Here is a 13,043-nt window from a genome sequence, read left to right on the forward strand (position 1 = left end):
TTTTACTCGCTAGTTCTATTTCATATCGCTCTGTAACGTCACACCAACTCACGTGATCACGTGACTGTGCTAATCTGCACACTAATAATAACGTATTCGAATATAACAGGATTGTTTTTCCAACTCATCTGCATTTACTTACATTTTTATACATTCGAATCACCACGCCAAAATAGAAATTCTGTCTAAGTCTTTTTGTCACCTTCTACAGACACTGAACAACGATACTTTCCCATACACCACAGCGTCATCAGCCAACAGCCGTAAACTGCTGCTCACATTGAGGGCTGGGTTCTATTGCTCAACAAGTCTTCGAGCCACTCACGTATGTGAGAACCCATTCTGTGTGCTTGACTTTCGTTAACATTCTACAGTAGGTCGCTGTGTCAAACGCTTTCCAGACATCTAGTAATATGGAAGCTGCCTATTGCCATTCACCAACAGGTCGTAGGGCACCGTGCACAAGCGATGCTTTCTCAATCCGCGCTGATTTTTGGACAGAAGCTTTTCTCTGTCAAGGAAATTTACTATATTCGAACGCAGACTATGCTCAAGAATCCTGCAAGCAAACCGATGTTAAGGATATTTGCCTGTAATTTTGGGTGTCCGTTGTCCTGTCCTTAAATATTGAAATCGTCTCTGATTTTTTCAGTCGTTTGGGGCTTTACGCTCGATAAGAGATTCACGATGAATGCAATCTAGTTCCCCGTAAAATCGAACTGGGCTTTTAAAATGAAGGGCTGCCTACACTTGATTGTTCCGTCCACTGACGGAACGTTAGTCCAGGACTAAGGTTCGCCTCACTAAGTCACTGACCTAGTTCGAGGTGACGCGTGTACATTGGCTTGCAAAAAGTTATTCTCCGACCACTATTGTGGCTCATTCAAGGAAGAGTGTTCATTTGTTTCCAGCAGCACATTTTTAAGCACAGGTGCAATTCGTGCTCGTGTAGAATGTGGAACGCTCTCAGTTTCTCGGAGGCGTTGATTCACTCTTGCAAACATTCAACTCGCGTGGTACCTACGTGCAGGGTATGCTTCTTGGTACGATCATGCAGCCCTCCCGTGAACTGCCGTTAGCGATGCCATGTATGAAATGCATATCCGCACAATCCTCGTTTCTGTAATGTTCCATGTTACCATCAACATTTCTAGGACACAACTGATGCTCCGTAGACAACTGACTTGAGTGGCACTCTTACTATGCTCTGTACAGTCGCATTCATTCTGTATACAACTCGTCTCGAAAATGTAAACAAAGACCACGCCACGGACTGTCATGTGGTGTTTACACAGAATCACATCGGTAATGGCTGGTAACCACAAAATCGCAATTATTTCGCAAGCAGTTCGTTTGCGAACCTGTGTTTACTTGGAGTGTAGTGTACTTTCAACTATATGCTTATATGCCATTAATTATGATATGGCTTGTTGTTTTTGTTGTTGTAGTCTTCTGTCCAGAGGGCGGTTTGATGCAGCTCTCCATGCTACTCTATCCTGTGCAAGCCTCTTCATCTCCGAACAACAACAACCTACATCCTTCTGTATCTGCTTACTGTGTTCATCTGTTGGTCTCTCTCCACGATTTTTACCCTCCACGCTTCCCTCCAGTACTAAATTGGTGATCCCTTGATGTCTCACAATGTGCCCTACCAACCGATCCCTTCTTCTAGTCAGCTGTGCCACAAATCCCTCTTCTCCCCAATTCTATTCAGTACCTCCTCATTAATTACGTGATTTACCCATCTAATCTTCAGCATTATTCTGCACCACCACATTTCGAAAGCTTCTGTTCCCTTCTTGTCTAAGCTATTTATCGTGCACGTTTCACTTCCATACATGACTACACTTCATACAAATACTTCCAAAAAGACTTCCTGCCACTTAAACCTATACTCGATGTTAACAAATTTCTCTTCGTCAGAAACGTTTTTCTTGCCATACACAGTCTACAATTTATATCCTCTCCACTCCGATCATCATCCACTCCCCAAACAACAAAACTCATTTACTACTTTAAGAGTCTCATTCCCTAATCTAATTCTCTCAGCATCGCCCGATTTAATTCGACTACATTCCATTATCATTATTTCACTTTCGTTGATATTCATCTTACGTCCTCCATTCAAGACACTGTCCATTCCGTTCAGATGTTCTTCGAAGTCCTTTGCTGTTTCTGACGGAATTACAATGTCATGAGCAAACCTCAGAGTTTTTATTTCTTCACCAAGGATCTTAAATCCTACTCCAAAATTTTCTTTTCTTTCCTTTCTGCTTGCTCAACATACAGATTGAATAACGTCGGGGATAGGCTACAACCCTATCTCACTCCCTTTCCCACCACTGCTTCCCTTTCATACCCCTAGATTCTTATATGTACCATCTGGTTTCTGTACTCATTGTAAATAGCCTTTCGCTCCCTGTATTTTACTCCTGACACCTTCAGAATTTGAAGGAGAGTGTTCCAGTAAACAATTTTAAAAGCTTTCTCTAAGTCTACAAATGCTACAAACGTATATTTGCCTTTCCTTAATCTATCTTCCAAGATCAATAGTAGGGTCAGTATCGCCTCATGTGTCCCAATATTTCTGCAGAATCCAAACTGATCTTCCCCGAGGTCGGATTCTACTAGTTTTTCCATTCGTCTGTAAAGAATTCGCGTTAGTATATTGCAGCCGTGATTTATTAAACCGATGGTTCGGTAATTTTCGCACCTGTCAACACCTGTTTTCTTTGGGATTGGAATTACTATATTCTTCTTGAAGTCTGAGGGTATTTCGCCTGTCTCATACATCTTGTTCACTAGATGGTAGACTTTTGTTAGGCCTGGCTCTCCCAAGGCTGTCAGTAGTTCTAATGGAATGTTGTCTACTTCCGGGGCCTTGTTTCGACTTAGGTCTTTCAGTGCTCTGTCAAATTCCTCACGCAGTGTCATATCTCCCAGTTCATCTTCATCTAAGTCCTCTTCCATTTCCATAGTAATGCCTTCAAGTACATCGCCCTTGTATAGACCTTTTATATACTTCTTTCACCTTTCTGCTTTCCCTTCTTTGCTTAGGACTTGCTCTATTCGAGCTCTTAATATTCATACAGGTGGTTCTCTTTTCTCCAAAGATCTTTTTAATTTTCCTGTAGGCAGTATCTACCTTACTCCTAGTGATACAGGCCTCTACTCTCTTACATTTGTCCTCTAGGTATCCCCGCTTAGCCATGTTGTACTTCCTGTAGATCTCATTATTGAGACGTTTGTACTCTTTTCGCCTGTTTCATTTACTGCAGTTTTATATTTTGTCCTTTCATCAGATTCAATATCTCTTCTGTTACCCAGGGATTTCTTCTACCCCCCGTCTTTTTACCTACTTGATCGTCTACTACCTTCACTGTTTCATCTCTCAAAGCTATCCAGTCTTCCTCTACTGCATTTCTTTCCCCTGTTCTTGCCAATCGTTCCCTAACGCTCTCTCTGAAACTTTCTACGACCGCTGGTTCTTCCAGATTATCCAGGCCCCATCTCCTTAAATTCCTACCCTTTTGCAGTTTCTTTTTCTTTAATCTACAGTTCATAACCAATAAACTGTGGTCGGAGTCCACATCTGCCCCTGGAAATGTCTTACAATTTAATATGTGGTTACTAAATCTCTGTCTTACCATTATATAATCAACTTGAAACCTTCGAGTGTGTCCAGGCCTCTTCCACATATACAACCATATATCATGATTCTTAAGCCAAGTGTTAGCTATGATTAGTTATGCTCTGTGGAAAAGTCTACCAGGCGGCTTCCTCGTTCATTCTTTACCCCCCAGTCCACATTCACCTACTAGTTTTCCTTCTCTTCCTTTTCCGACTATCAAATTCCAGTCTCTATGACTACTAAACTTTCGTCTCCCTTAACTATCTGAATAATTTCCTTTATCTCATCATACATTTCTGCGGATCTAGTTGGCATATAAACTTACTATTGTGGTAGGAGTTGGCTTCGTGCCAATCTTGACTATAATCATGCGTCCGCTTCGCTGTTCGTTGCAGGTTATCCAAGTTACTATTTTTTTATTCATTATTAACCCTATTCCTGAATTACCCTTATTTGATTTTGTATTTATAACCCTGTATTCACCTGACCAGAAGTCTCGTTCCTCCTGCCACCGAACGTCGCTAATTCCCACTATATCTAACTTTAACCTATCCATTTCCCTTTTTAAATTTTCTAACTTACCTTCCCAATTAAGCGACCTGACATTCCACGCTCCGATCCGTAGAACACCAGTTTTCTTTCCCCTGATAGCGACGACCTCAGCAGTCCCGAATGGGGAATTATTTTATCTCCGGAATATTTTACCCAAGAGGACATCATCATCATTGAATCATATAATAAAGCTGCATGCCCTCGGGGGAAATATGCAGCTGTAGTTTCCCCTTGCTTTCAGCCATTCGCAGCACCAGCACAGCAAGGCCGTTATGGTTACTGTTACAAGGCCAGATCAGTCAATCATCCAGAGTGTTGCCGCTGCAACTACTGAAAAAGCTTCTGCCCTTCTTCAGGAACCACGTGTTTGTCTGGCCTTTCAACAGATGCCCATCGTTGTGGATACACCTATGGCGATGAGGCACGAAAGCCTCCTCACCAGTGACAAGGTCTACGGTCCATGGACACCTTAGATACCATAACAATACGACAACGCAGTCACATCTCGGGAAAGATTTAATGAATAGAATGTGGTTGCTTTTAATTTTCTGTGTCGCTGGACATTAAACATATATTTACACGTGACGTTACCTTTGAGTGAACGAAATATGCACTTACAGTGTTATATTTTGCTCTCATGCCGTCATACCAACAGTTAGCCATTTACAGCAAGGTGACTCGGTTTATAAGACCGTGGATTCGCCTTCTGGAAGAATGGGGCTCAACATCGCTTCCGGATATAGTGATTTACGTTTTCTATATGGTTTTCCTAAATCGCGTAACGCTGAAAGCGAGACTGTTGCGTCCTGTGAGGACCGTGAGATGAGTTTCTACGGAAAATTTACAAAATATCGAAACTATGACATACAAAAATCGATAACATAAGGAGAGGCAGTTCTGAACAAATACACGACACTATGCAACACAAACACTGTTTAATAAATACACAAAGACGCTTCCTCAAAGAAATTAGTATAACAAACATCCTCGATAACCCAAAAATACCTGCTTCTCAACTCTTCTCTCTCTCTCTCTCTTTCTCTCTGTCTCATGCACACACCCACACGCACGCACGCACGCACGCACGCGCGCGCGCGTGCGCGCGCGCACACACACACACACACACACACACACACACACACACACACACAAACACACACACACATATATTAAATCAAACATGATGACGCACATTTACTTCAAAATTAGCGCCACACTGGACAAAAACAATACGATATACTAGCGAGCGGTGACAATAACGTAGTGTTTCCCGATGGGTATAGCGACATTAGTTTTCTCCCAAATCTCGTGTGTTACAAGCTTAGAATGAAGTGTGAAAGATACGAAAACAGTGGATGTAATTAAAATCTAAAAGAAAGCACGCTAGTGTTGTACAACAGGCCCGAAAATTAAGTACAGAACACACACCACTATTATTCTCTAAAAAAGTATCTGAAAATCGATAACTCTTTAAGCAAATTCTTCCGACTACCATGCCGATGACATGCTTTCAAGTCATAAAACAACATAAAAGCAAAGCGACATTACAAATGCACTTTAAAAACTAAGGTAGTTTCAGGTGAGTAATCAAAATAAAATTAAAAATGCACATTATCTCTTGTGAAGCTACCTTACAACTGTCTCATGAAGCTGTATTGAGAATATCACTAATGGCGACAGTCTGTGTGTTTATGCAGCAACCGCAAATGTCCGCCAGACATGTATGCATGCCGCGTGGGATTAGCCGAGCGGTGTATGGTGCTGCAGTCATGAACTGTGCGGCAGGTCCCGGCGGAGATTCGAGTCCTCCATCGGGCATGGGTGTGTGTGTTTGTCCTTAGGATAATCTAAGTTAAGTAGTGTGTAAGCTTATGGACTGATGACCTTAGCAGTTAAGTCCCATAAGATTTCACATACATTTTAACATTTTTTAAACATGTATGCATGTATGAAGAAACAGACACTGTCTTTCACAATTTGCAGTTGTGAAAGTCGTTAAATGGATTCATGCATTGTGAATACATATTAGTGTCAGGTAGTTGTGACACCAAACCTCCAGATGTCACGCAGTCACAATCCAAATGCTCACACTTTCGTGAAACTAAGAACAGGAAGATATCTGTTATTATTCTGTATCGTCATTTCAGACCCACGAGGCCTGATTATATAATTAATGGTGACAGTGTCTGTGTTGATAAAGTAACTGCATTTATTATAATACAATGTCCTTCAGACTTGCATTCATGTCCTTTGTATAGGTTGTATGTTTTCTGTTGGCCATTCTATATGGACGTACATCACGCAACACATGTGTAGTGTCGGTTTTTAGAATTTTCTATGACCCTATATATACTCTCAGGTGACAGAGGAAATCTCCTAATGCCGTGTCGGACCTCCTTTTGCTTGGCATAGTGTAGCAACGATGACATGGCACGGACTCAACAAGTCGTTGGATGTCTCCTGCATAAATATTGAGCAGTTCTGTCTCTATAGCTGTCTATAACTGAGAAGGTGTTACGAAGCAGGATCTTGTGCATGAACTGAGCTCTCCACTAGGTCCCATAAATGTCCAATTGGAATCATGTCAGGTGATCTGGGTGGCCAAATCATTTTCTCGTATTGTCCAGACTGGTCTTCAAACCAATCGTGAACAATTGTTGCCCGATGACATGGCGCGTTGTCATTCATAAAAATTCGATCGTTGTTTGGGAACATGAAGTCAATGGATGGCTGCTAATGGCCTCCAAGTAGCCAAATATAACCAGGACCCACTCCCTTCCATGTAAACACACCACACAACATCGTAGAGGTATCAACAGTTTGCACAGTGCCTTGCTGACAACTTGGGTCCATGGCTTTGTGGGGTCCGCGCCGAACCCTACCATCAGCTCTTACCATTTGAAATCGGAACACATCTGACCAGGTCACGGTTTTTCAGTGGTCTAAGGCCCAGTGGTCACGAGCCCAGAGAGGCTTGCAGGTGATGTCTTGCCGTTAGCAAAGGTACTCGCATCAGTCGTCTGCTACCATAGCCCATTAATGCCAAATTTCGGCTCGCTGTCCTAACAGACACATTCGTCGTACATCACACGTTGATTTCTGCGGTTATTTCACGCAGTGTTGCTTGTCAGTTATCACTGACAACTCTATGCAAATGCCACTGCTCTCATTTGTTAAGTAAAGGTCACTTGCCAGTGCATTGTTCATGGTGAGAGGTAATGACTGAAATTTTATATTCTTGGCACACTCTTGACACTGTGGATCTCAGATTATTGAATTCCCTAATGATTTCCGAAATGGAATGTCCCATGAACCTGGCTCCAACTACCATTCTGCATTCAAAGTCTGTTAATTCGTTTCGTGCAGCAGTAACCACCTTGGAAAGCTTTTCACATAAATCACCTAAGTGTAAATAATAGCTCTGCCAATGTATGTCGTTTTACACCTTGTGTACACGATACCACCGCCATCTGTATATGTTCATATTGCTATACTATGAAGTTTGTCACCTCAGTGTAATTTCTGTTACACCCCAAAATAGAAAAGGGGAAGGAATTAAATTTTTCTTAAGATCACACTAGCACAGCCACAGGTGGTGCCAGACAGAAGTGTTGGCATAGCTGTGCAGCAGAAAGGAACAATAAGCACTGTAAATCGGTCATGTACGTAAGCACACACTGCTACATTGGTGCCAACCAACAAGCACAAGTTACACATTCAGCAAAATGTGCGCTGAGACAAATGGACAGAGAGATTAATATTTGTTAGCCCTTGTGATGCGAAAAAACAAGCGTTACCTCAGATGCAATAATGCATTTCAGAGACCTAACACTGCAGTTAAGCACCTGTAACAACTTTTACTGTGGAACAAGGACTGCTGACTTCTGGTAAAGAAATGGGCCACATTCAGTCATAATGATCAGAGCTTCACATCTTACCTCAATCCATAAATACCTCAGTTCCCCAGATCTGAATGCAGTTGGTCATTAGTGGTGATGGCGTTCATACCAATAGCATTCAATTCAGTGATGTTATGGTTTAATGACATTTATGTTTTACATATTTCAGCAATCCTCATAAACATGCTGCTTACTATTTCTGAGAAGGCAACATTCAGGTAACCATGACCTCTCGCTCATCGGCCTTACCATTGGTAGCCATCTATCATTTTGATGATATGGATGCTGAGGGTCTTCCAACACCAGTACATTTCATGGTGGTTATCACATTAACATATCGTCACTGCAGGGTCAAAGAGCCATCCAGTGCCTCAGTTTCTAATCATCATGGTAGGCACCTTGCAGGTGCTACAGCCTACATGTCCAATGGGGCCAGCATTGTCCAACTACATGACATCCAGCAGCATGGTACATCTCAATAGGTCAACGCAGATCATTGTCATCTTACAGAGTGGGATTGAGAGTGCCCTAAATAGTGTAGGAACACTCTCACACTATAGCTCCACCTGCAGAAAGGCAGGCAGCAGCTCACAAGACATCAGCTGAACTGCTGGAGAAGTGGCACTGGTGACAGCCAAGCCAGGCCAACAACAGGAGTCACTGGAATTCCAGAAGGTCCCTGGTATGAAATGTCAGCTGCTGGTGATGAGGAGAAACTCAATAATAAATCTGAACCAAAAATTTTAACATGCTAATCATGTTTTATTAGCGCCAAAAGATATTCTACAGGCCCATATCCTGACAATATTGAGGTGTCTCCACCTGGCACCGTTACAGTTCATAGATTCTATGATAGAGTTACATCGTTGGGGGCTGTATCTATGCATCCCAGGAAAGTACTATCTTTGGCTGGTGAAAGCGGCTACCTTTAGTTTGCAACTGCGATTTGAGATGTTTTAAAATGTTTTAAGAAGAGTTTTATGTTTGAAAAAACTTGTCTATTACTGGGTTTTTACTTTTGATGGTGTCTAATGGCACAGAAGCTTATGTGTTATACTACAGGACGATATAATTATTTTATATAACAGCAAGTACATGTTGTGTTGCCATTTATTGATTGGTTTCCTTGTTTTATAGCACTTGTAATGGTAGTACATTGTCTCAAAACATATTCTGCTAAAAATTTCACACAGAAGACAACTGATGGCTTAACATTCTCAATACCAAAAATTCACGTGCTAAAATTTTTAGGCCTAACATTACCATGAGCTACGGTTGTTGTATAATAAATTCTCAGAAATAAAGCGACATCTACAGAATATGGTCCATAGACGTCCGAATATGTTTGGATAAGTAGAAAAAGAAATACGTTGTGTTTTTCAAAACACAAAGTTTAAAAAACCAAATTTAATTGATGAAAAAGAATTCAACTGAAGCTTCCAACCCCAAAAAGATGATTAGCAACGATGCCTACTTTGAAAATGACAAGTAGAAACGCTTTTCCCAATCGCAATTTGTGCTCTGTCTCCAATGACCTCAATGTCGACGAGTCGTTATGCCCAGATATTTCTTTTTTTCTTTGTACTTCTGACTTGATACTGAATATCTGGTTGGGTAGAGCGTGAAACATTGAGCTGATTGGCAGGTGTTTTGGTTGTGCAGGAGTAACGTTGGTGGATGGCAAGTTGTGGCAGGAGCAGCGCACCTTCGTGATGAGACACCTGCGCTCTCTGGGCTTCAGTGGGGCTGCTATGCAGGCGTTGGTGGGTGAGGAGGTGCGCGCCCTGCTGGAAGAGCTGAGAGACAGCCGTGGGAGGCCGACACAGCTCAAGCAGCTGCTGGGGCCCTCCGTGCTCAACGTCATTTTCCACTTCTGCGCTGGTGAGTGTGCCCAACCTTCCATCGACTGCTAACCAGTGTATAATTTGTGGTTCTTCCTCTCCTTCTCACTTAATTTATCCAGTCACATAAAATACGGAGCTGTAGTTGCATGTTGCTGTGGCACTCAAATTGTAAGACAAGCTCAGCTTACCAATGCGTTCTCAAGCTGTGAATTACTGCTCCCAGGACCATCGCGGCCTTTCAGTAGTCGAAGTGGTTTTATAAAAACAATACTTTCGTTCATTTGCTTCATGAGTAAAGGAACAAGGGTGCGCTAGTATTGATATCTAGCAGGCTGGCAATGAAGTGCTTTTGCTATGACAGTTAAATCCTACTATATACCTCATTTGTTTTTAGCAAAGAAATTTTAAAGGCAACTTTTGTCGAATACGGATCCGTTTTAAATTGTTGTTTGCATTTGTGATTTGTTTTTCTCTGTCAGCATGGACAAATCATTAAATGCAAGTACGAAACCTGATATTTCAAATGTATCAAGCGATTGTAAAGAGACGAACAGACGTAAATGTAGGAAATGCGACGACAGATTCTTGAATTCCGGTTTTAAATGTTGGAAATGAAGATCGACCTCAGGGTGTCATTTTTTTAAGCATGTTTCCTAATAAAATGAAACAATGATTGCATTCAAATCATGGTAGTGTGGTCAACAATCCATGAGAATACTCTTCCACAAATTAAAAAAAAAAACTTACACTAAAGATGTTACGATTCCTATAAAAGCTCTTCATTCATCTAAGAAAGTTGCCTACTTTGTGGCAAAGAGAAAGAAAGACCTTATTCTACTAGATGCTCTGCACATGGTACCTATTATGATAATTTACATAGGTGCCAAGCCACTGGTAAGGGTACCTTTGTCAGACCATAGTACTAGCCATCGAATGCTGAATAAAGCTGACGACTGTAATGTTCAACTGCCTGAAAAACTCACAGGTAGTTGTGTTTCTCTGTTCTCTTTGGTAAAGCTACAAACAACCACAATGATGTGCATCTAACTTATTACGTGTGGTTTAAAAATGACAAAAAGTTTCATGAAGATCATCTTTGTGGCAGGAAAATAACTTTTCAAGCAAAAGCAGTCTTTTATGTCTGAAAGACCAGACACCTAGCAGATTCCGCAGCTGTGATATGTATTATGTAAATTGAAGGTGGAGGGGGAGAGGAAGAAAAGGAAAGGGATGGAACTGAAGGTATCAGCTGCATTGGGACTTTCTGTGTAGTGAGCGGCGACGAATGAAGCTGTGTGCCGGACCGAGACTCGAACCCGGGACTTCCTGCCAATTAGACAGTTGCATTAGCCGCTATGCCACCCAGACACACACAGTGTTAATGGTAAAGTGCGCGGGCTATCTCGGTACGCGCCTCAGCTGACTCAACCTCCCACCACTTTTCCATAGTCCCTGTCCATGTCCTCCATGCTCACTAATTTTGGATTCTCATTGGAGATCGAATGTAAATGTGCACCCGCACTGATGGTAGTGCATTCATAGCCCGCTGAGGTGTAGCAATTATATGAATGTGTAGTGTCTCTTCTTTCGGACATATCACTTTGCAATGGTAACAGTATAACTCAAAATATTTTGTTTTGTTATTCCTTTCGCACACAACACTCTTCCCTAAAAATATCTACACTCAGCCACTCTTTTTTAACAGTTACCTTTGTTTAACATTCACACTGAAGCAACCATTGCTACATTACGTTACCTCATTAATTAATCAGGTAATCGCTGATCATGAAGGCCTTTCCATTTTCGTTCTGCTATCAATATGCTTCTCCACGACAGTCACTGATTCTCAGACAGGGTCTGCATCAAACATAATTCTCTTGATTAATACCAAGCAGCTTTCTGCTAAATAACTAAAATATTTTCCGATCTACAAACCGAAGTAACACTTTTTACTATTAATTATACTTTCTACCAAGTTCTACACGTTATTCATATGGGCATAGCAGCGCATGACCACTTCATAAGGAAGCTCAACATTGACTCTCCTTCTAATGAAAAGACCGTGCATTACTACTAGCGCTGGGGCGTTGTTGTCATTATACAGCAAGGCACTGCTTTTCGGAGAAACAGGTGCGAGCAGTTAAGGAAGGTGTGCAATATCAGTGCGCTGTGACATCAAAGACTTCAGTGTTCATTTATATTCCCCTTCCCCTTTTTTTTTTCAAAAATGTGAGAAAGCAGGTTTTTTTGATAACCAATAGAGAATAAAATAGAAATCCAACAAGCAAAGAAATAATCGATGAACAACCCAACAATTTCTCCTTCCTGAGTTATCACACTGAAATCCAGCAGAAACATCATGTACATTCGCATTCTCTCGTCCCTACGCTGAAAATTATGAACTTTACATTTTGTTTATGTATTAGATGGTAATCAACATACAAAGAAATCAACTTTGTCTTATTGCGAGAATGATTAGAAGAAAATATAAAAATTCCTTTCCGGCATGTACCACATCCTAATCATACTATTGTTAATGATTATTAATATAAATCTATGTAAATTACGTGCAATGATTGTACACAAAGGAAGTCCCATTACCAAATCGTTAAGTTACTGATAATACTTCTTACCTCTGTATAAAATACTTCAATACCACAATTCCATAACATCAGAAATTATTACATCAATGGTATTTTGTATTCCACTACTGATCAGTCTAAGCAAACGAATATTATTGCTGCTCAGCATTTTCTAAGGAATCAAGAGTAATATTTACCGCGTATTGCTACATATATAGTAAGAGAGGCAAAGGTGGAAAATATTTATATCTCAAGAGCAAACAGCATGCTGTCACCATATATACTACAAATAATTGTTTAAGTATATTTGTTATCTTAACACACAGAAATAAAGGTTTATTTTTGTGTAAGTAATGAAACACAGGCAGAAAATGTGGTATCTGCGGTTGAAAAAATAAAAAATATAATTAATGCAAATTTTAGGCAATTTTTGTGGATCAATACACTCACAAAATAAACGTATTTGGCGTATTAGTTAACCACACAACACTTTTAGCAATACAAACACCCAATGACAGAGGTACAAATTAGCTGA

At 40.9% G+C, this 13,043-nt stretch overlaps 1 protein-coding gene across 1 annotated transcript in view; it reads left to right on the top strand.

The window, feature by feature from the left end:
• Positions 1 to 13,043, top strand: part of LOC126481067 (methyl farnesoate epoxidase-like) — a 226,414-nt gene that overhangs the window by 66,521 nt on the left and 146,850 nt on the right. Inside the window, exon 3 of the mRNA XM_050104552.1 lies at positions 9,745 to 9,963. Coding sequence (XP_049960509.1) covers positions 9,745 to 9,963 — 219 coding nt within the window. The remainder of the gene's footprint in view (positions 1 to 9,744; positions 9,964 to 13,043) is intronic.

Source organism: Schistocerca serialis, chromosome 5, assembly GCF_023864345.2.
Source record: "Schistocerca serialis cubense isolate TAMUIC-IGC-003099 chromosome 5, iqSchSeri2.2, whole genome shotgun sequence".
Taxonomy (NCBI): domain Eukaryota; kingdom Metazoa; phylum Arthropoda; class Insecta; order Orthoptera; family Acrididae; genus Schistocerca; species Schistocerca serialis.